Source organism: Larimichthys crocea, chromosome VI, assembly GCF_000972845.2.
Source record: "Larimichthys crocea isolate SSNF chromosome VI, L_crocea_2.0, whole genome shotgun sequence".
NCBI lineage: Eukaryota > Metazoa > Chordata > Actinopteri > Sciaenidae > Larimichthys > Larimichthys crocea.
The window spans coordinates 8455365-8477793 of NC_040016.1; the positions used below are offsets into that span (position 1 = coordinate 8455365).

Below are 22429 nucleotides of genomic sequence, written 5' to 3' on the forward strand. Positions count from 1 at the left end.
TAACATTTAGATTTACATTTAGATTCAAAATTTAGATTTAGATTTAACATTTATATTTAACATTTATATTTAGATTTAAATTTAACATTTAGATTTATATTTAACATTTAGATTTAGATTTAATATTTAACATTTATATTTAACATTTAGATTTAATATTTAACATTTAGATTTAACATTTAGATTTAGATTTAACATTTAGATTTAGATTCAAAATTTAGATTTAGGTTTAACATTTAAATTTAACATTTAGATTTACATTTAACATTTAGATTTAACATTTAGATTTAGATTTAACATTTAGATTTAGGTTTAATATTTAACATTTAGATTTCAATATTTAAAATATCTCTAAGTTGACAAATTTTCTTGTTTGTCAATTTTCAATTTTATTTGTATAGCCCAAAGTCACAAAGTACATCTGCCTCAGAGGGCTTAACAATCTGTGCAGGGAGTGACACCCTCTGTCCTTAGACCCTCGGTTCGAGTGAGGAAAAACTTGCCTGCAAAAAACCTTTAACAGGGAAAAAAGGTGGAAGAAACCTCAGGAAGAGCCACAGAGGAGGGATCCCTCTCCTAGGACGGACAGACGTGCAATGGATGTCACGTGTACAGGACAAATCAACACAAACATATTGTACAATTACAATAACTGATTTTTTTTAAATTGTTTGTATGTGCAAAAAAGTGACTCTCAAAAATTCACACCAGTTTTCTAAACATAGTTTGAAGCTGAATGTGACCAAATGTTGCTGTTTATTTTCAGCCACTTCACACAGGGCACCCCCTATCATCGCCCCTGCTCCCTCACATCATGTGGTGTAACTCATGCTCTGCACAGCGGCGCCACCTGCTGTCACGGTGCCGGTCATCACAGCCCCGGTGTGCGGGGCCGTGCAGCCGGGCTGCAGCACCGGAGCGAGGCCGCTGGGCGGCAGCCGACGTCGACGACAGACTGGCAGTCTGCAGGCAAAGATGGCGGTACGGAAGAAAGACGGCGGCCCGAATGTGAAATATTTCGAAGCGTCTGACACCGTTTCTCAGTTTGATAATGTCCGCGTCTGGCTGGGGAAGAATTACAAAAAGGTACCGAGCGCATGTTTTGTAACCGTATCCGGTAAAAGCTTGCAGCCTTTCGCGCTGAAACGTGGGCACTTACCTATTGGGCAGAGGCAGTGACAAAGAGGAGAGAGAGGAGGGAGGGAGCTGCTGCTGCTGCTGCTGCTGCTGCTGCTCCAGCTGTTTACCTCGAGCCGGGATACAAAAGGATGCTGGAGCCGGCCGCTGCATCCAGATGCAGGCGACATCCCCTTATAACCGTACCGCAGCTTAAACCGACCCCCGAGCTCACAGTCACATAAGCGAGGAGGAGGAGGAGGAGGAGGAGGAGGGGGGATTTGTGAAGCAAAGAGAGGAGGAAGAGGAGGAGGAGGAGGAGGAGGGGGGTTTGACTTTAGCCCTGCTAGGCTAGTTAGCTCCGCGTGCTAATGCAAGCTCAGATCCAGATGTTGGCTCTGTTGGCGCGCGGCGCGCTCACTCACTGAAGCCGTGTGGCCCGCGTGTCTGGAAACACTCACACACACACACACACACACACACACACACACACACACACACCGATTGAACCGAGCATTTCTCTGTGTAATGACTCCCCTCTGTGCAGACACACAATAATGGATTCATACTTTCATTTAAGTTTTTCACAATGCACAATTATTTATTATTATTGCACAAGAGTCAATGTGTAGATATTTGTTTAGAGGCAGAACCAAGTGTTCTTCCTCCTTTAGAGTTTATTCTGTTTATACTGAAGAATAAAGTATCTATCTATCTGTCTATCTATCCATCTATCTATCTATATCTATCTATTTATCTATCTGTCTATCTATCTATCTGTCTATCTATCTATCTATCTATTTATCTATCTGTCTATCTATCTATCTATCTATCTGTCTATCTATCTATCTATATCTATCTATCTATCTATCTATCTATTTATCTATCATCTATCTATCTGTCTGTCTGTCTATCTATCTATCTATCTATCTATCTATCTATCTACGATGCTGTCTATTTCACTCTACAATAAATCCTGCTGCTACATTTCTGTGAAAAAAAAGTCACAATTTTTATTCTGTTTCTTTATTTCTATTTTATATTAGATTAGATTAGATTAGATTCAGCTTTATTGTCATTGCACAAAGTGACAAACACTTAAATACTAACCAGAGGTGCAGAGTATGTACAAATGAACAGGATATATAGACATAGTGCAGGTGTAAATATGAATATGCTATGGGATATATACAGTATACAGATGTTATAGAGTACTGGCATCATGGACAAGTTGAGATGAATATACTAACATACTTTGTATTTATACTGTTATTACCTTGTCTTCTGTTTTTATTCTGAGCCTATGTGATGAAATTTCACTCAAATACACACTGTGAATGTACAGCTAAGTCTAAAACACACCAGAGGTATCAATAAAAGAACATTTAACCCTGCAGCATATATAACAAAGCATAACAGCTAACTAAACCTTCCCATCACACAAAACATCTATCCACACAGTCACGTGTCTCAGCCATGACTGACTCTCTCCGTGTCTTCTCAGTACATCCAGGCTGAGCCCCCCACCAACAAGTCTCTGTCCAGCCTGGTGGTCCAGCTGCTCCAGTTCCAGGAGGAGGTGTTCGGCCGACATGTCAGCAACCCGCCACTCACCAAGCTGCCAGTATGTCTCCTCTTTATATCTCTGTCATTCCACATGCACGCTTGATTTCACACCACCGAGCCGAGTTCTGACGCCGCTGTCGTGTTTGCAGATGAAGTGTTTTCTGGACTTCAAGTCAGGAGGGGCTCTCTGCCACATCCTGGCTGCCGCCTACAAGTTCAAGAGCGACCAAGGATGGTAAGACTTTCTTTCCAGCTGGTTTAATTGCTTATATATGTAAATATGTAGTACATCTACTATTTTACAGCGCCCAGTTGGAGTTTGGCTATGCTGCCGTTTCATGTGTAACTCCAGTCTAATTTCCTGGTAGGCGCAGGTTTGACTTCCAGAATCCGTCGAGGATGGACCGAAATGTGGAGATGTTCATGACGATCGAGAAGTCCTTAGTGCAGGTGAGCTTGCCTTAGTGCTTTTTATATTTTATATACGTTTGTTAAACACGTTGCCTGGACAGTCAAAGTGCAGCGTTGTAGAGAAATACTCTTGTAAAGTGTCTGAGATTTATGGATAGAAATGATAAAGCCCAGTCATGCTTCAAGGTCACATCGCTCTCATAACCTGTAGAGCTTGACAGCTGTTGACAGAGTTTGAGTTTATGTCTTGTGGATGTCTCAGTTTCAATCATTCAGACATCTTTCCCCGTTTCTTCATTTCAGAACAACTGCCTGACAAGACCCGTCATCTACCTGAGCCCTGATATCGAGCCGAAGCTGCTCGGGAAACTGAAAGACATCATCAAAAGACATCAGGTTTGTTTGTTGTCTTGTCATTTCTTCAGACAGAACACTTTTTAAGATTTAAGTCAGATTCCAAAAACGATTTGTATATCATAAGTCTGGCTGGTTTGTCCCAGCTGAAATGTGAGGTTCATATGTTAATTGGTGTTAATTTATCCGTTGCAGGGCTCAGTAACTGAAGACAAGGCCTCCAGCTCCCATGTTGTCGTCCCCATTCCCACGAGCCTGGAGGAGGGTGAGGCTTTCAGATGTCGTGTTTAAGCACGGCTTACTGTTTTTATTGTGAGTTCTGCTGCACTGATCTTTGTGCTGATTTCTTCTTCTCCGTTTGGTCCAGAGGAGTGGGTGCGTCCCGTGATGAAGAGAGATAAGCAAGTGCTGCTCCACTGGGGATATTTTCCCGACAGGTCGGTGCTGAGTTTATAGAGATATGAACAGCATTCAACATTTGACACTTAACTGAAAACTGCCTTGTCTTATTGGAGAGGTATAACACAGCGTGCGGCGGAGCTGCTGGATTCTTGTTTTCCTACAAGCTTAGGTTACACATCGGTCCACCTGAGGTGTTTTTACAAGCCCGAACTTGTAATCTTCACCCTGCCATGACCTTTGACCTCGCTCCTCTCCCCTTTTTTAGTTATGATACCTGGATTCCAGCCAGCGAGGTCGAAGCTGCTGTGGAGGATCCTCCCAGCCCGGAAAAGCCCAGGAAGGTATTTCATTTCTCGTCACGTTCTGTTGTTGCTTGTTGTTTCTCGTCTCTGTATGCTCTTTACGTTGGCTGAAATTAAAAATAAAAGTCATGTGCTTCTCAGCACGACATGAGCCTTTAACGACAAAGTTAATTCACTACTTTATTATACAAACCTGTCAGGGGACTGTGTACAGCTGATAGCTCCTTAGTTTGGCAGCTTCACTATTCTCATATTTTTCTAAGATTGAAGCGCTGTGGCACTCTGTGGCAACAGAGCTCGTTCTGGCGCTCGGCTGAGCCGTAAATTTCAAAAGCAGACTCAGAAGCTCTTGTCGTGAATTCAAAGTGTCGCTCACCGGGACGTGATAGTAAGAGCGGTGAAGCATTCAAACGTTCAGAGCTGCATTCGCACAGTTATCAGCACACTGTCATGGAGAATCCTGTCGTTCTGTTTACTCACAGTGAAAAAGTCTGCCTCGGTCCACCACTTCAAAACGACATCATTAAATGTTAATTTGCATTTGTTTTCATTCAGTGACGGCTCCTTTAGTGCCCTCGTCCTTCTCTTATGAATGACATATCTGTTCAACGTAACAAGCAGCTTACATGCTGTCTTTAAGTCTCTGTGGAATAAACATCAGGCATTAAAATCTTACATTGAACATCAGTCTGCACTAAACTCTTTCAACTTTAAACTGCATGTGCTGGTTTTGATTCATTTTAGGAAGCCTTTTTAATACTTAGGCCCAGGACTATAGATGAAAAATCATATGTTTTTATTTCATTTGCACTGTCCCTTCTCTTAAATAAGCTTAATTAAATCAAATGTTCTCTTTATTTTAGCCATTAATGCCTAAATACAACCCTTTTCAACCATAAAACTACAAGAGGATCCAGCACACCGCCCACTAAAGTTCTTAGCAACAATATTTCTGCTGTGGGACTCCTTACAGAATTGGTGTTTTCATTTCAATTCGACTCCACATGGTTAAAATGTGCCAGTTTAAAATGAAATCTCTGGTGATTTCCACAAAATGTTTTTCAGTTTTTCTCTGAGAAAGTGTGCAGACTGTACAGCACTGTTTAGTTAAACCGTGGATTAAGTTGCTTCCTGAAAATATTGAAATCTTGCATTTATATAATATAATATACATTGTATGGTCTTTGTTCACAGGTCCACGCAAAGTGGATTTTAGACCTGGATCAGTATAACGAGTGGATGAACGAGGAGGACTATGAAGTGGGCGAGGGCTGTCCTAAGAGGAAGCGGATCTCAGCCAAGACCCTGACAGACGAGGTGACCACACCTGACGAGCGGAGAGACAAGAAGCCCGGCAGCGCGAAGAAGAGGAAGCGCTCGCCGTCACCTTCTCCCACCCCTCCGCCTCAGGAGAGCAAGAAGAAAAACACCAAAAAAGGGTCTGTGGCATGTCATGATGCAACTCGGGAATCATGTGTTGCTATAGGTGAAGCCGTGTCTGAGACACTGTGCAACATAGTGAAATATTGTCCTTTGTGTGTGTGTGTGTGTGTGTGTGTGTGTGTGTGTGTGTGTGGACAGGCCAACGACTCCGTACACCAAGTCTAAACGGGGCCAGAGGGAGGAGGAACAGGAGGATCTTAGTAAGGACATGGATGAAGCATCGCCTGTTCCGGCATCTGAAGAGGGAAACCCTGCAAAGACAAGTACACACATTACCATAAGATTACCGTTAAAAATGAATCTTTTATGGCTTTAAAACAGTTGTTGATGTTACACTTTCTTTTCACAGACAACACCAAGAAAGACTCTGATTCAACTCCAGTCAAGGGAGGAACAGATATGGGTGAGTAAGAAAGTTTTCGTGTCCTTTCTGTGCATTGCTAACGCATGTAAAACATTTATAAACCGCTGTATTTCACTGTCACTGTGTACAGACGAGCAAGAGGATGAGTCCATGGAAACAACGGGCAAGGTAAGGTCGTTTGTAAAAAAAAAAGTGCGAGAAACATTACAGCGAGGAGACTAAAACCCATAAATCATCCCCAACGCCTGTTTGTGTCGAAAAACAGGAGGAGGAGGAAGGCTCTCCGAGTGTGAAGGGTGAACCGGTGAAAGGGTCGGACCTTCACGAGGACAACGTGACCGAGCAAACTCATCACATTATTATACCGAGCTACGCCGCCTGGTTCGACTACAACAGGTGAGAAAATGTGCTTTTCTCTGGCAGTGATTAAAAGATGTCTGAGCTCCAGAGAACATCGAACAGGAGGTGAGAAGTGAGTGATTCAGATGCAAGTCCTCATAACACCGTGATCATTTTCCTCCAGTGTTCATGCCATTGAGCGCAGAGCCCTGCCAGAGTTCTTCAATGGAAAGAATAAATCCAAAACTCCTGAGATGTAAGTGTTTGACCTGTACACAAGACAATATTAATATTTTTATTACAGCTATTTAAAAAAAAGTGGTAAAAATATCCCTGTTCCTCCTTCTTTTAGTTACCTGGCTTACAGGAACTTCATGATCGACACCTACCGGCTGAACCCTCAAGAGTACCTGACCTCCACCGCCTGCCGCAGGAACCTGGCAGGAGACGTGTGTGCAATCATGAGGTATGTGGAGGCCAAATATTTCCAATCAATCCGGAGTTTGAACTGTCGAACTGTATAACAGAGTTATTGTTTCCTCTGCTGCAGAGTCCACGCCTTCCTGGAGCAGTGGGGTCTGATCAACTACCAGGTGGACTCTGAGAGCCGGCCCACACCCATGGGTCCCCCACCCACCTCTCATTTCCATGTCTTGGCAGACACTCCATCCAGCCTGGTGCCCCTCCAGCCCAAGACATCCCAGGTCCACATACACACACACACACACACAGACAAAAAGACACATGCAAAAAAATTCTGGGTCGTTTTAAACATTTGTCTGTCACTGTGTGCTCACAGACCCCTGCTACCCAGCAGATGATGTCCTTCCCAGATAAAGTGAAGGATAAACCAGCAGATCTGCAAAACTTTGGCCTGCGGACTGACATGTACAGCAAGAAGACCAGCTCCGTAAAGGTATAAGTCTGACAAGACGCATGACAGAATGATCCTCTTGCTGTGATTTAAAACGGGCTAAAGCGGTGGTGATATTTGTGTGCAGAGCAAGAGTACAGCGAGCTCCATGAGGGACTGGACAGAGCAAGAAACACTACTACTACTCGAGGTAAAAAATAATCCTTAGAATCAATTGTGTGATGATTATTCATTTTATAAACGTGAAAATTTAAAAAAATTCTCTTTCCTCAGGGTTTGGAGATGTACAAGGACGACTGGAACAAGGTTTCAGAACACGTGGGCAGCCGTACGCAAGACGAGTGCATCCTGCACTTCCTGCGGCTGCCCATCGAAGACCCTTACTTAGAGGACAACTCCTCATCCCTGGGACCGCTGGCCTACCAGCCGATACCTTTCAGCCAAGCGGGAAACCCAGTCATGAGCACGGTGGCCTTCCTCGCCTCTGTCGTCGACCCGCGCGTGGCTTCGGCTGCAGCCAAATCTGCTCTGGGTGAATCCACTGCACAAGACACCAAAATCAGCCATCGTAATGGCAAAAACAAAAACAATACTTACAATATGAATAAAGAAATTCATGTTTTACGTTAACAGAAGCTCAATCACTCATTCGTCATCCCCAAATCTACATTGCTTTGCAATAATAACCTTGATTTGTCTCTCTGCATCTCAGAGGAGTTTTCTCGTATGAAGGAGGAAGTCCCTGCAGCGCTTGTCGAGGCCCATGTGCGGCGGGTGGAGGAGGCGGCGAGGGTCAGTGGCCGACAGGATCCGCTGTATGGACTGGAGGGAAGTGGCATCGCAGGCACTGGCCTGGAGGAAGGAGACAGACCTGGTAGGATGGACACACACAGCACAACATACAGCATGCGACAACAGAGAAATCAAAGTCTTCGTCTCTCTTTTTGTAGATGAAAACAGCGATGAAAGCAAAAACGACGGCCAGTCGAACGAAGAGAAGAGAGAGGCGAAGGTATGACGCGTCTTCGTTGTGCTGTCATGTTGTTTTTATTTGTGAGTGCGTTCTGCTGACGTGTTCGCTTTCCCACACAGGAGAACAAAGATGGAGCGATTGAGGAAGAGGAGAAGCAGGCGGAGAACGGCAAGAAGGAGGAAGAAAGAGGACGAGAAGAAGGAGAGAGGGAGGCGGACAAAACAGAGTCCGAGATGGGTACGGAAACTCATCTCAGATACGGGAAAACACAGCGTTCGTGTCAAAGGTGGATGAAAATGAAACTTTTTTTCTCTCTCTTTCGTAGGCGATGGGGAGAAGGAGAAGGATGGAAAAGAGGGCACAGAGGAGGGACAGAGAGAAGCAGAGAGTGAAGGAGAAAGGAAAGCTAAGGTGGAGCGTGACGTGGGAGAGGGGAACCTGGCCACCGCTGCTGCGTCTGCGCTCGCCGCTGCTGCCGTCAAGGCCAAGGTGAAGTTACTCAACTTGCTGGATCCTTCATCGCCATTTTCCTTCCCGCATTCGCTCTCGTCTAAAGTTTCTCCTTCACTTTTTTTCCGTAGCACCTCGCCGCAGTGGAAGAGAGGAAGATCAAATCTCTCGTGGCTCTGCTGGTGGAGACCCAGATGAAGAAGCTGGAGATTAAACTGCGACACTTTGAAGAACTGGAAACTATCATGGACAGAGAGAGGGAGGCTGTGAGTGAGGGATTCTGGGATATGTAGTATCGCAGTGAGAGAGAGAGTCACAGTATGAAGCTTTTAACATTTTTTTTGTGTCTTCGCGTGTAGTTGGAGTATCAGCGTCAGCAGCTGCTGGCTGACCGTCAGTCCTTCCACATGGAGCAGTTGAAATACGCTGAGATGAGAGCCCGCCAGCAGCACTTCCAGCAGATCCAGCACCAGCAGCACAGTCAGGCGGGGGGTCCTCATTCCAATCAGGCCGTCGCCGGCCCACCACCGCAGGGCCCGACTGCGACTCAGCCAGCTCCCAGCACACCAGCGCCGCAGCCGGCCCCCAGCCCCGCACCTCCGGCCACCTCTGCCCCGGCTCCTGAGTCCCAACCACCTCAGGGTCAGGCTCACACCTCGCCCCCCTGCCCTCCAGGCCAGACCCCAGCTGCCCACTCCAGCTCCAGCACTACTCCTGTACTCCATGGTGAGTTTGAAGAAGTTTTGACAGCTAACTTACTGTAAGCTTGATTTGAATCCTCCGAACTGGACAACTTATATACTAAAACCCGACAGCTTCCAGATTAGTTTAAATTCTTGACATTTTTCTCACCTTGTTTCACAGAGCCCACCGCCCCTCTTCCCGGGGAAACACTCCACCCCTCGGCTCCGGTCCCACCTCCGCAGTGAGAGAAAAATAAATTGCCAGAGAATCTGATTGACTCTGACCACTTTGAATCCTGCCTGTTATCATCTGAAAATGAAGAAGAAGAAGTCATAAACCGAAGGAAGAGAACACATTTTACATGTTCAGCTTTTTTGGGTTTTTTTGTGTATTTGTTTTTGTTTTTTTCCCCCAACAGGACAACTGATGTGAGGAAGAAAAAAAAAATTATGTCTAAATCAGAACCGCCTCTACTCTGACTAAAAAAAACCAAGCCCCCCTTTTTCCAATTGAAGAAAACGTACTTTCCTGAACAGAAGCTGTTTGTGCTGTGTGGTCGACTGGACAGCAACATCTCACTTCATATTTTTTAAGCTTGACACCAGAGATCTGGTAAACTAAGAGGGTCTTACCGACATGCTGGCACTCAAGGAGACGAAGAGAAAAGACTCATCTTGTGTTTTTAAGTGTTTTGGAAATTTATTTTCTGCAATGGTTTTTATCACAGCTTGTGAAGCCTCATGTTTCATAATCTCTCCCTCCTCCTCCTCCTCTCCTGTACTGTAGGTACTAATTGAAATATATGTAAGACAAAAAAATGCACTTTTAACATGTTACCCTAGGTCTCACTGAAAGACTTGAAGCATCCATGAAATTGAACTCTAGCACTTATATCGTCCTTTTGTTGTCTTAAATACTTCTTCATACAGAAGGCTTCGGAAAACTTGATTCAGGAAAATTACTTTTTCCTTCTATTTTATCCTATTACATGGACAAACGGTCACTCCACAGGCTCTGGCCTAAAGGTCACATGCCTAAAATCAACGTCTCTCTCGCTCTCTAGAGAGAAATGTCCGTAAAGGTTCAAATCAGAAGCCAGGTGGAAATTACAATAAGTTGGTTTGGATGCAGTTTGAGAAAATGTACTGTAAACTGGATTTCCTGTTACAAAGACAGCTTTTGTTGCCCTGTAATGATAATATTTGAAAGTACTGACAGCATGAGATCATCATCCTGAAGAGACTTCTCTTTAAATATAACTTAATAATGTCCCTCCTTTCAACAGCACTTAGAGAGAGAGAAAAAAAACCTGTCAGTGAGGAGCTTCATGTTTTTGCAAATCTAGATGAACTCATCCAGGTTGTAGTTTTATGAGGAATGTAGTTTTGTGTGACTGAAAAAAAAAAAGACAGTCTGGGAATAATAATTCCAACCAGCGACCACATATGTGTTACATCCATAATTTGTGTTACTTGCTAAACCAAAATGTTTTTTATAATCATGTTTATCTCACATTTTATTCGGTGAGTTTTTATTGCAGTTGCTTGTGAAATTATGAGGATTTTTTAGCAGCTTGTTTTTTTCCGCTGGTGCATTTCAAAGTTACACATGAAGAAGAAATGTTTAAAGCTGTCGAAAAACAAGGGAGCTCGCACCTTAAACGGCTGACAATGAAGAATTGTGTCCTTAATATCTGCAACAATATCCTCACTTTTTATCCTATCGATTTTTATATTTTTTACTGTCCGTTTTTTCCATCTTCTTTCTTTGATATGTCAACATTGTAACTGTATATTATTACCTTTGTAGCCTATATTTACCCTCTCCACTGTTGTGTATGATTCAGGCGGGTCCGTCGGGACCTGCGTGAGATGTGACTGTGAGCATGTGTGTATGTGAACGCATGCCATGAAAAATCTGTAAAACCACATTACCAGTTCAGTTTTATTTTCAGTGCCATTTGCTGTGCGTGTCACAAAGTTTGAAGGAGATGAAAAAAGAAAAAAAAAAACATGCTTCATTCTGCACACGACGGCACGTCACATCAGTGTCATGAAATATAATCCAGTCAGATGGTGAAACTTTAGAGTTAATGTCCGTTAAGCCAGTATTGCAGACCTCACCACAGTCGTGAGCATAAATGGACTTCTTTTATCTGTGTTATTACTACATTATGTGGATTTTGTGATATGAAATAAGTGTCTGTTCAGTTTCTGTATGTTTTTCACTATGCTGAAGGTAGCAGCAGTTGCATTGATTATTATTATACAGTAGATATCAATTTTTTCCTCAGTAAAATCATCACATTAGTGCTGGCAGTTACTCTGGCAGTTTGTATTAAAAAAAAAAGGCAAAAGTTCAGGTTTTAATTACAAAATGTTGGGGAAAAAATAAAGATGTGAAGACGAGTCGTGTAGAGTGGTTTGGTTTGTGTCAACTTCACAGGCAATTAAGTACCAAACACAGAAATGAATGGCAAAACCTCTATTTTATACAGTATTCATATGGTGTTTTCATGTCAATTATATGGCAAAATATGGAATAAAATGCCGATCTTAAACGTGAAATCAACAGTACTAACATCCTTTTACCATAATATTAGATTTTATTTTTGCTATAAAAACAACAGTTTGTGTGTGTCATGACATACACAGTCTGCAGTTAGTGAAGGTTTTTGTCACTTAAACGAAAACGTCTTCAATCGATCTGAACTCAAGTCCACTCTTACTTATTTTTGAGCTTTTGACTGAATCAAGATCTGTGCTCAAAGCAAAGTTTGAACATCTACAACTTCATGTCAACTGAGCAGTTTTCCAACTGCTGATATGAACCATGTGAAACAGTTAAAACCGCTCCAGGACAAGCAGAGAGGAGACTGATAAGACTGTCAATCTGTTTAAACGGTCACCACCGTAATCTTTGTCGCTGTTTATTTGCTAATTATTCTGGATTTGATCTCAAGTTAAGTAAAAGTCAACATTTCATTTGATGGGTAAAGATGTTACTTGAACCATTTTTATTAGTTATATGCATGTTATATACATGGATGTTCACAGAGTTCATGATTATTACAGTTTAAATGTAATCTATATTTACATTTTGATATTTTACAAGTATTTCCAACATATGCATTTTCTAAAAGTTGACTGATAATACTATAACAGGCAATATTTGTCCAATATTTCTAGGTTACTGGACTGATTTTACCATTTTTCTAATATAATGTGGTGTAATGTTTTTGAACATTTAAGCAGAAGAGTCACAGCCTGAAAGATACTTTGGAAACCATGATTTTTATTCAATACTGTTAAATGTAACATGTCACATTATCATATCCATCCATAGTCTGACGAAGCGATTGACAAAGATGGAAAAGGTGAAAATCATGGAGGGAATGTTGCTGCCGATTGTACCTGTGAGGCTTTATAACGTTGTAGGAAGATGAGATGAACGGGTTTCTTCACATTAGACAGAAAAGGCACTTTTGAAATTAAATTTAAAAAAAAAAAAAAAAAGGTGTCAAAGAAAAAAAAAAAGAAAACACGGACTTGATGAAGGTAGGACGACGTGGACGGAACGGCAAGATGAGACAAAAGATACAAAAACATTTAGGAATAAAGTTAAAGCTGGAAGTGTGTTTGTGAAATCCTCAACCGCTCATCACCATCCGGACGAGTTCTGTCATGAGAGAGAGAGAGAGACGGAGAAACACGAGACGTCATTTAATCTGAAGACAGACAGACAGGTTAAAGGTCAACAGATCAGAGAAGAGATCACCACCACCCATCAGAGGCCACAGAATAAACTACTTTCAAGCTTTCTAACTGCTGAATGAATCCAAAAAATCTGTTTACTGTCCTGGTTTTTCTTTTCTTCATTGTTCTGTCACGTTGAAAAAAAAAAAAAAACAACAAGTAACTCTCTAGCTTTTGTTGTAAACAAACAAAACATTCTTTGGGCATAAGAAAGTTGCTTTAACTGCCACAGCGTGTCAGGACGTGCAGGACGTTTCTGAGCTGTTTCTGAGCTCGAAAGAAAGCGTTCACTCATGATGTGGTGGACAAAGGCTGGGAGACAGCGAGTCAGTGAGCATGTGACACAGAGACACAATGACTCTTGTTGTTCAACATCGTAGCGTCATGCATTTTCATGCGACACGCTGCACGGCACATTACTCGATACCGTCTGGCTTTGTTGTTTAGCTTTTGGAGAACATCTTTGCACATACTGGGCAGTCTTACCTTCATAGTTAATGCAACCGTTGGCGTCTTCATGTCCCGCTAAAAGAGTCTCCACCTCCTCCTCTGTCATTTTTTCACCTGGAACACAAAGAAGAAGTGAAGCGTTTTAAAGATGCGACAGAGCAGAGAGCACGTCTGGTACGGATAGCCACCTGATTTTATTTAAGACATGCAGGGCGAGAAGACAGACAGACAGGTCGGCTGTGATTACTAGACGAGGAGTAATCACTGATGTCCTTTGCAGGCTTACCTAGTGTAGTGAGAACATGGCGTAGCTCTGCTCCCATCACTGTACCGTTTCCTTCCTTGTCGAAGACACGCAGGCCCTCTACGATATCCTCAAAGGAGCCCTGGTCTTTATTCTTAGCAATGGCCTGAAGCATGGGCAGGAACTGTTCAAAGTCCAGCATCTTGTGGTTCATCTCTGCGGGCGAATGGTTTAACTTTTAACCGATGCAATGATAATGTAGTAGGTTAGTTTAGTCTGGTTAATCAGAGGCTTGCCTTCCAACTTGGGGTTTCCCAGGACCTTGAGCACCTCAGCATTGACAGGGTTCTGTCCAAGGGCCCGCATGACGTCCCCACACTGACTGTAGGTGATCTTCCCCTCACCCGTCCGGTCAAACAAAAGGAAGGCCTCCTTGAACTCTGAAATGGAGACACGAAGAGGTAGAACTCACAGATTCAGCTTAATAAAATGAGTCACAAACTTTTGTATCTCACCAGAGGGCTTTAAATCCTACAGATACTGTGTGTGTGTGTGTGATTTTATTGAACAAACGTGGAAGAACAGCTGATACCACTGCAGAAGATGCATGCCAGGAAGAGATCCTGACACTGCAGTGTGGGCAGATATCCTATCAGCTGATAGGACGCACAACAAAACTAGCTTTGGTTAAAAAAAAAATATCACCATAGGGCTGTTTAAGAAAACAACTAACTGTGCCTGCATGATTATATACAGACCAGAAATTAAGAGTTAATTTCTAAAAACATTTTTATTTGTCTTCCTGCATCGTGTGTGTGTCCAAACGAGATCAGGTCTTGTGACAACCTTCAGAGGTGAAGTACAGGTGAGCAGATCAATAGTCTTGTTTACAGATGTGATTAAGCAGAAACACAGTACTCATTCAAAGCACTGATGATGCATTCATCTCATAAACAATGACACATAATGGCTTTTCTCTGCCCGAGCTTTTAATAGTAAAACATTGCTTTGCCTTTGCCTGAGTACTGAGATCGAAAACACACTTTTAACACACAAAACTGCTCCGACGCCTACAGCTATTTCTTTGTCAGTTTCAGTGTGTGTGTGTGTGTATGTGGGTGGTGATTATCGGAGCAAATATTATCCTTAAAAATCACCTCAAACCACTTCCAGCTTATTACTTATGTTAAACCACGCCACAAAGAAGCCGGTGTCCTGCGGCGACGTACACAATGTGTAGCTGTTTGGAAAGAATAGCTTCAGTGTCCGTTTATGAATCAGAATCAGAAATACTTTATTAATCCCCGCGGGGAAATTGTTTTTGTTACAGCAGCTCCCAAACGGTAAGTGAGATAGCAAGAAAACAAAACTTTAACAACATACACCTATACGATATCCTATTTTTTCTTAAAGATTAGTTTTTTGGCCTTTTATTGATAGTACAGCTGAAGATAGACAGGAAGCAGAGAGAGGGTGTGACACACTGTAAATTAGCCGTCCAATGCGGGATTCGAACCAGGGCCAGCTGCAGCGAGGACTATAGCCTGCACACACGGGGCGGCCGCTTAACCCACTACCGCCCCACAATATCCTATTTTAACACTATATATACACACACATGTATAAATAAAACCAGTAACAGTAAAATAAAAACAGTAACAGTGAACTATGCAGTATGTAAATCTGAAACCGTATAAAGAATTTAGTCTTTGAAATAAATAACAGTAACAGTAGATTAAAAACCAAGTAACAGTGAGATATGCAATATGTAAATTTATAAATATGTAAATTAAGCACAGCTTTAAATCCATAGATGAACACAGCAGCCTGTCTTTATTATGACTGCTGATGACATTTCCAAGTGTATAATATTGCAGCACAAGCATGCACGTCCTAATGTAGTGTGTTTCTGCAGGTTACACACACACACACACACACACACACACACACACACACACACACACACACACACACACACTGTGGGGTTGGATTTGTGCAGGGTAAGTCGTGACAGGCTTTAACACCTCATCATCACACAGGTAGAAGCTCACAGCTTAGCTCAGCCTTGTCCTGAGTTACCTGAGGGAGGGTAACTCAGGTGATGATGCTCACATGACATTTAAATAAATCAGGTGTTAGGGTTAACTCACCCATGATCTGGTCCTCTGTGAAGTCAGACTGGATGCGACAGGGTTAAAAAAAAGGCACAGTTAGATAAGAAGGATTATAAACTAGTGATTAATTATAAACGCCAGCAGTTACAGGTAAAGAGAGGACGGTGGCTGAAGGCCGGCGGAGAGATACGCAGCTAACGTTAGCCGTTAACCGTTAAAACCGTTAAAACCGTTAACAAGGCGGTGTTGTTCGTTACTAATCTAATCAAACGTATTTAATTTAATCAGATTAAAGTGTATGTTTTTACTCACCATGTCGGTGCTCGGCTGTGAGGTGACAGACAGACAGACAGACAGACTGGGGGTCTCCTCCTGCTCCTCCTGCCTTTATAAGCTCTGAGGGCGCACCGGCTGCGGTACATCACCGGTGACGTCACCGCGGCTTGTATAGCAACAGCCAATCGCAGGGCTCCGTTCGTACAACAGTTTCTGCGGCAGAGCTGCAGCTCCAGGCCGAGGGCACCTTTAAAAGACGAGCCAGCACACCTCCACCTGTTTCTGAGCGAGGCATACATAAATACAATCTTTGTTTTGGGATTTTTTTTAAAGAAAAACCCTTGAATAAGGAAGACTGGATTCAAAGTATCAAAGTTGAATTTATTATTCTTGTACACAAAGGAGCCTTTAACAGTGCTACAGAGAAAAGGCTCCCCGAGGAGCTCTAACAGTTGGTTCTTATAGATTTTTTAAAAATGGGACACCTGATACAGATAATATCATAACGTCCTTTCTTTTTGTTTTCTGCTCAGTAATGAGCATTGACCTTGTACTATTGATTTATAATTATCTCTCAGACCAATTAAGGGAAATGTACGAGAAATGCAAAAGACAGGATACACATATATGAATTAAAACACCTGAACCCCAGTATAATCCCAATTTTTAAAACAGTCTTCCACTAATATGAACTGGACTTTGTCTAGACTATCTGTGGGCAATAATCACAGACAGACAGACAGACAGACAGATAGATAGATAGATGGGATGGATACCTGTATTCAGGACGACACAGACGTCCTGTACAAAAAGGGCCAAAGTCGTCACCACTTGCTGAGGAGACTGAGGTCCTTTGGAGTGTGCAGGACTCTGTTTAAAAACCTTTCTATGACACTGTGGTAGCATCTGCTGGGGGAAAGAGGGCCAGCTCTGTCCTGGACTGCCCATTAGACTCCATAGAGGAAGTGAGGGAGAGGAGGTTTGAAGTTTTTTTTTAGCAAAGCTGACATCCATCATGAGCAACTCCTCTCTCCTCCTGCATGAGACTGTGGAGGCCTTAAACAGCTCCTTCAGCAACAGACTGCTACTCCCACCATGTAAGAAGGAGTCTACCACAGGTCCTTCTTTCAAATAGCTGTCAGACTCTTTAACACCAGCATGACTTCATGATTTTTGTCTGTATATTTCATATATATATGTAATTTCTTATCAATCTCATGTATACAAGGTGCCGTGACAATTGAATTTCCCCCAATGTGGGATCATTAAAGTCTATCTTATCTTATATCTGATGGGTTATTTTTATAATACAACAAAGTGTGCTTTAACATCCTTTCACTTTTAAAAGAAGAAATACATCCATCCAAAATACTTCATCTAATAATTTGACTTATTGAATAGCGTATACAAATGAATATAGACTTTTCACGAAAAAAAAACAAAAGACATTTTATTATTGGATTGGTCATTTCATCAGGCACCAACAGTTGTAGGCCGACATATGTATTGACACTGTGTGATCGTCTGAATGGGTAGTTGCATTTCATCTTCGTATGACATAAAGACGTTTAACGAATCGTTTGAGATAAATCATTTTGCTTCTTCACTGACTGTCTCGCCACACTGAAATCGGACAAAGTCCAGCACTCGAGCCTGTTGACCCCGGAGGAACTGTGCCACAGTCCTGCTGGGGTCTCCCAGGAAGGTCTGAGGCAGGAGGCGTGTTTCACTTTCACCGCAGGGCAGATCATCCATGTTTCCCAGGGATACAGGGGCCTCTCCCACTATATGCTGTCCCAGCTTACGCCCTAGAACTTCCTGTTCTTCCTCCTTTCCACCCTGAAATACGACCAGGGCACCGTACCGACCCATGGCCACCTCAGTCTGGCCGCTCACACCGCCGTGTACGTACGAGCCTATGCACCACTCAGCAGGGATGCCCACTGTCACTGCCCGCTTCACTGACATGTTCTCACCAAGGCGACCTGAAAAGAAAGAAACACGTTCTTCAATGAACGGTGTAACAAACTGCTGTGTGTTTCACTTTATAGGTGGTAAATAATTATTTCTTTTAGATCTGAATTATTGATTTTAATTTTAACGTCACCTACTCGCATTCCTTGTAAGGACCAAATTATGGCTTTGTTTGTTCGTCTTTCTTTTCTTTGTACATATCAAACACTTCAAGAAAAAAAGATGAACATATTTTTACTGACCTATTGTGAGAGCCACGTGGTCAGCAAGTGAAGCTCCTTCAGCCACACTCAGTTTATTTAACTCATCACCTGCCAGGACACTCTGAAAACAGACGGAGTGCGTTATTAGAATAGTAGAGCAAAGAAAACAGAGACATCCTGAGTCAACAGTAGTCGTATATTCATATATATCAAAGTCAAAGTCAACTTTATTGTCAATGCTGCTATGTGTACAGGACATACAGAGCATCGAAATGACGTTTCTCTCTTATCCCAAACAGCATGGACATGATTATAGTAAAAGATGTAAAAAAATATATATAAAAAATATAAAATAGAAATATACAAATCTAAAAATATATACAAGCAAAAGACATCTGTGAGGCAATATGGCACAGTGTAAACGGAGTTATTAGTATAAATATAAGTATGGTAATATTGCAGTATGGACAGGATTTACAGTTATTTACAGTATACATGTACAATCAACAATGAAATATGTGAACATTAGACTGTACACAGTGCAAATCAGCATCAGGACTTAAATATGAAGTGTCAAAGGTTTTGTAAAATACATCATGCTGTTATTTAATGACATATCAACATGGTTACAAAGTGTGCAGCTCTTCCACAGAATCACACACTTTTATCACAGTTTAACTTTCAGCTCCACATGACCTCCATGAAATTTGGTTTTATGCAGATATAGGGATACCTTTTGTAATTTTCACACAGGGTAATTAAGATTAATATTTTTCATCTCCTGATGGAGTACATGACAGAAAAAAAAGTTATATAGCATAAATGATTCCCACCCAACCTGGTGGACATTTCACAGAGGAGAAATAAAAGCCAGAAGATAAAAGGTATATATTCATTTTAAAAGTGAATCTGCAGTTCACCAAACTAACAGCTCGAATCAATGATGTTAATTTTGTGCACACCTCGTGATAAAAGCAGGCTGACAGAAACAAAACAAGTGCTTACGATGTTTATAATAATAAAGAGAATTAATGTTGCAGCCTGGTTAACAAAGACTGAGGATGGAAGTTGAACGTTCACTACAAAGTGGAGCTTACACCTGTAATCGTGTATATGAAGCATCACTGTTTTTAGTGTGAGATGTCGAAATATCTTCCATTCAAAATATCATATTGAGTCGGCTGTACTTGTCCACTTATGTTTATATATTTACATATTATATTCTTTGAAATTTGCATTACCTTCACGTATCCTGCCTTGCTTTGGTTTTTATCCTGGTGGTGAGCCAATGTAGCAAACGCCACATCCTTAACCAGCTGCTGAAACTTCTCATTGCGGGCAACAAAATCCGTCTCACAGTTAACCTGCATCAAACAAAGACACGAAAAAAAAAGACAACAGATACTGATAAATGCCATCATGTCCTACAAACTGTAATAAATGAATAAATCCATGCACCGCTGCTCTTACCTCCACCATAACTGCTGCTTTATCCCGTATAAACAGACCTATCAGACCCTCTTTGGCTTTGCGACCTTCCAGCTTGTTCGCTTTGCTCCAGCCTTCCTTCTGGGCCTGCTCGTGTAGCCAGCTCTCTGCCTGAAAGTTTAACAAGAATACATCAATCATGTTATGGGATTTTTTAAAGAAAAACAAGAAGGAGCACCAGAGAAAAGGCTCCTCGAGGAGCTCTAACAGTTGGTTCTTATACATTTTTTAAAACGAGCTGTCTCGGACACCTCCCTCACTGATGAGTCTGCACAGTGATGAACATTATGTATCAAAATGACACTTCCCAGGCCGGTTTCTCCTGTTCTTGAACTACTGATCTACAATTATCTCTCCCTGCCATCCTCAGCAAACACAGGCCAAATAAGGAAAGTGCACGAGACATGTTTTAACACATTATATGAGTTAAAACATCTGAAAACCAGTATAAATCCTAACAAATCAATTGTTCACAGCCACTTGTCACCAAAAGCTGCAGAGTGCAGATGATAGAAGAGGATGGCTTACCTGCGTCACATCATTATCAAACTTCTCCAGTGCTTTCTTGCAGTTGATGAAAGTGTAGCCGGTGGTTTTCCGCAGTTTCATCAGGAGGGCTTTGTCTGCAGCCAGAAGCTGACAGCCTGTGTGTAAGGACTGGACATGCTGGCAGACACTGACCTGAGGATGACAGATGAAGAGGAGGTGTGACATGCAGTGTGCAGACTTAAAAAAAAGCACACTTTAACACAGTGTCACAATGAAACAAGCTGTTTTAAAGACATCAACATGAATGAATCAGCAGGGTAACTCATAGAAACAGGCATCAGCTTCATGAATCTTCACCACGTGACTAAAGTGTGAATCTTAACGTGCTCACCTTGACAGCGTCTCTTGTGATTGCTCTGAACAGAAACGTTAAAGACATCTTTACACATGAACTGTGACTTATGAAATGTCATTGAACCCCACGCTGGATACGGAAGCCGCGCAGGCGTGAGCCGGTCCACTACGCAAAGCTACTTTTTCACCGCTCAGCGTCACCTGCAGGACGGGAGGACAGCTGCAGCTTCAGCTACAGGGGTGTCCAAAGTACAAAGTCAGATTTCAGCTCCTTTTTTTTTAAATTTAGAGTTTTTAAATTATTTTTCATAATTATAAACCGTTAACAAACAAACAACCATACACATGAACAAGTAAAACAGACACAAAGGAGGGTAACGAAAATTAAAAACAACCAAAAAGAACAAAACATAGGCAGTTCAATAAATAACATACATTCGGATTATTCAGGCAGAGTGTATGGCCTTAATGTAAAACATATTAATACAAAACAATTAAGAATATCTATATATGGTTTAGCTGTTCTCTACGGTGGCCCTAAAGTGCAAAACACAACAGCAAATCCAAAAACACAACAGCAAATTCAGAAAGTTAACAGCGCTCATATTTTGAAAACATCATGTCGCCTGAGGGTACCTACCTTTTCCGTTTTGAATTTGCTGTTGTGTTTTTTTTTATTTGCTATTATGTTTTTTGATTTGCTATTGTGTTTTTTGATTTGTTATTGTGTTTTTGAATTTGCTATTGTGTTTTTGAATTTGCTATTGTGTTTTTGAATTTTCTATTGTGTTTTTACATTTGCTATTGTGCTTTATGATTTGCTATTGTGTTTTTGAATTTGCTGTTGTGTTTTGCACTTCAGGGCCACCGTAGTTCTCTCTAGATATACATTTACCAAAACTGTCCCATTGTTCGTTTGTCATATAATTTTCACTGTTTAATCTCCTGTTACGACCAGGAAAAGGGGGATGAGGAAGCAACATAAAACCAAGATGTTGTGGTTAATAAACAAAAGTATTTTATTAAATGAAAGTTCAAATAGTTTTAACGAAAGGAGATGAGGCAAAGGGGAACTAAGGGCGAGCGATTGCTGTTTAAAAGAACAGACAAATATAACAAAAGGAGAACTCTAAACAGAGCCTATGATACCTAAGTAGAAAACCAAAACAAGAAAAAAAAAACTCACTGGCTAGATCCAATACTAAATAACAAAACACACATCAAAACAGCACCCCTGAACTAATGAGTCTAACAGAAATATACTCTAGCATAATCAGTAAAACTATAACTAAACTAAACCCTGCCCAGTAAATCAACACACCAACCTCCACAGCTTTCAAATACGAACAAACGAGTATCATCTGATACGCATAAACGAGGCAAGCTCACAAACACCACACAGTCAAGTCGCCACGATGCTCCGATGGCTCCAGTTTAAATGCCCATTTAACATTAGATTTAACATTTAGATTTAGATTTAGATTTAACATTTAGATTTATATTTAACATTTATATTTAACATTTATATTTATATTTATATTTATATTTATAACATTTATATTTATATTTAACATTTAGATTTAGATTAACATTTAGATTTGGATTTAGCATTTAGATTTTACATTTAACATTTGGATTTAAAAATATCTCTAAGTTCACAAATATTGTTCTAAATGTGCAAAAAAGTGACTCAAAAATTCAAACCAATTTTTAAACATTGTTTGAAGCTAAATGTGACAAAATGTTGCTGTTATTTTTGATGCTGCATTATTGGGCCCTCTGACTGGCGGCGCGGTAAGGATGC

At 41.5% G+C, this 22429-nt stretch overlaps 3 protein-coding genes across 3 annotated transcripts; 1 reads left to right on the forward strand and 2 right to left on the reverse strand.

Annotated features, from left to right (window-relative positions):
• The first annotated feature begins 775 nt into the window (after window positions 1-775).
• On the forward strand, window positions 776-11808 carry smarcc2 (SWI/SNF related BAF chromatin remodeling complex subunit C2). Its single transcript, XM_019272098.2, is given in 26 exon segments — window positions 776-1086; window positions 2621-2740; window positions 2832-2917; window positions 3051-3132; window positions 3397-3489; window positions 3643-3712; window positions 3815-3884; window positions 4115-4190; window positions 5346-5590; window positions 5733-5857; window positions 5944-5997; window positions 6089-6126; window positions 6224-6354; window positions 6482-6553; window positions 6650-6763; window positions 6848-7001; window positions 7004-7213; window positions 7299-7361; window positions 7445-7703; window positions 7884-8045; window positions 8122-8183; window positions 8264-8381; window positions 8470-8633; window positions 8726-8860; window positions 8954-9320; window positions 9459-11808. Coding segments are annotated over 26 exon segments (3393 nt in total). The 5' UTR covers window positions 776-828; the 3' UTR covers window positions 9524-11808.
• Window positions 11809-12551: 743 nt separating this feature from the next.
• myl6 (myosin, light chain 6, alkali, smooth muscle and non-muscle) lies at window positions 12552-16269 on the reverse strand. Its single transcript, XM_019272105.2, has 6 exons — window positions 16154-16269; window positions 15878-15905; window positions 14024-14167; window positions 13770-13943; window positions 13520-13597; window positions 12552-12956 (listed from the first exon to the last, which is right to left on the reverse strand). Exons 1-6 carry the CDS (start codon window positions 16154-16156, stop codon window positions 12928-12930), a joined length of 456 nt encoding a protein of 151 aa, XP_019127650.1. The 5' UTR covers window positions 16157-16269; the 3' UTR covers window positions 12552-12927.
• A 1278-nt stretch (window positions 16270-17547) lies between these two features.
• On the reverse strand, window positions 17548-20789 carry tsfm (Ts translation elongation factor, mitochondrial). Its single transcript, XM_019271871.2, has 6 exons — window positions 20663-20789; window positions 20311-20463; window positions 19765-19893; window positions 19536-19658; window positions 18334-18415; window positions 17548-18102 (listed from the first exon to the last, which is right to left on the reverse strand). The coding sequence occupies exons 1-6, from the start codon at window positions 20708-20710 to the stop codon at window positions 17708-17710; spliced, it is 930 nt and encodes a 309-aa protein (XP_019127416.2). The 5' UTR covers window positions 20711-20789; the 3' UTR covers window positions 17548-17707.
• Window positions 20790-22429: the final 1640 nt, after the last annotated feature.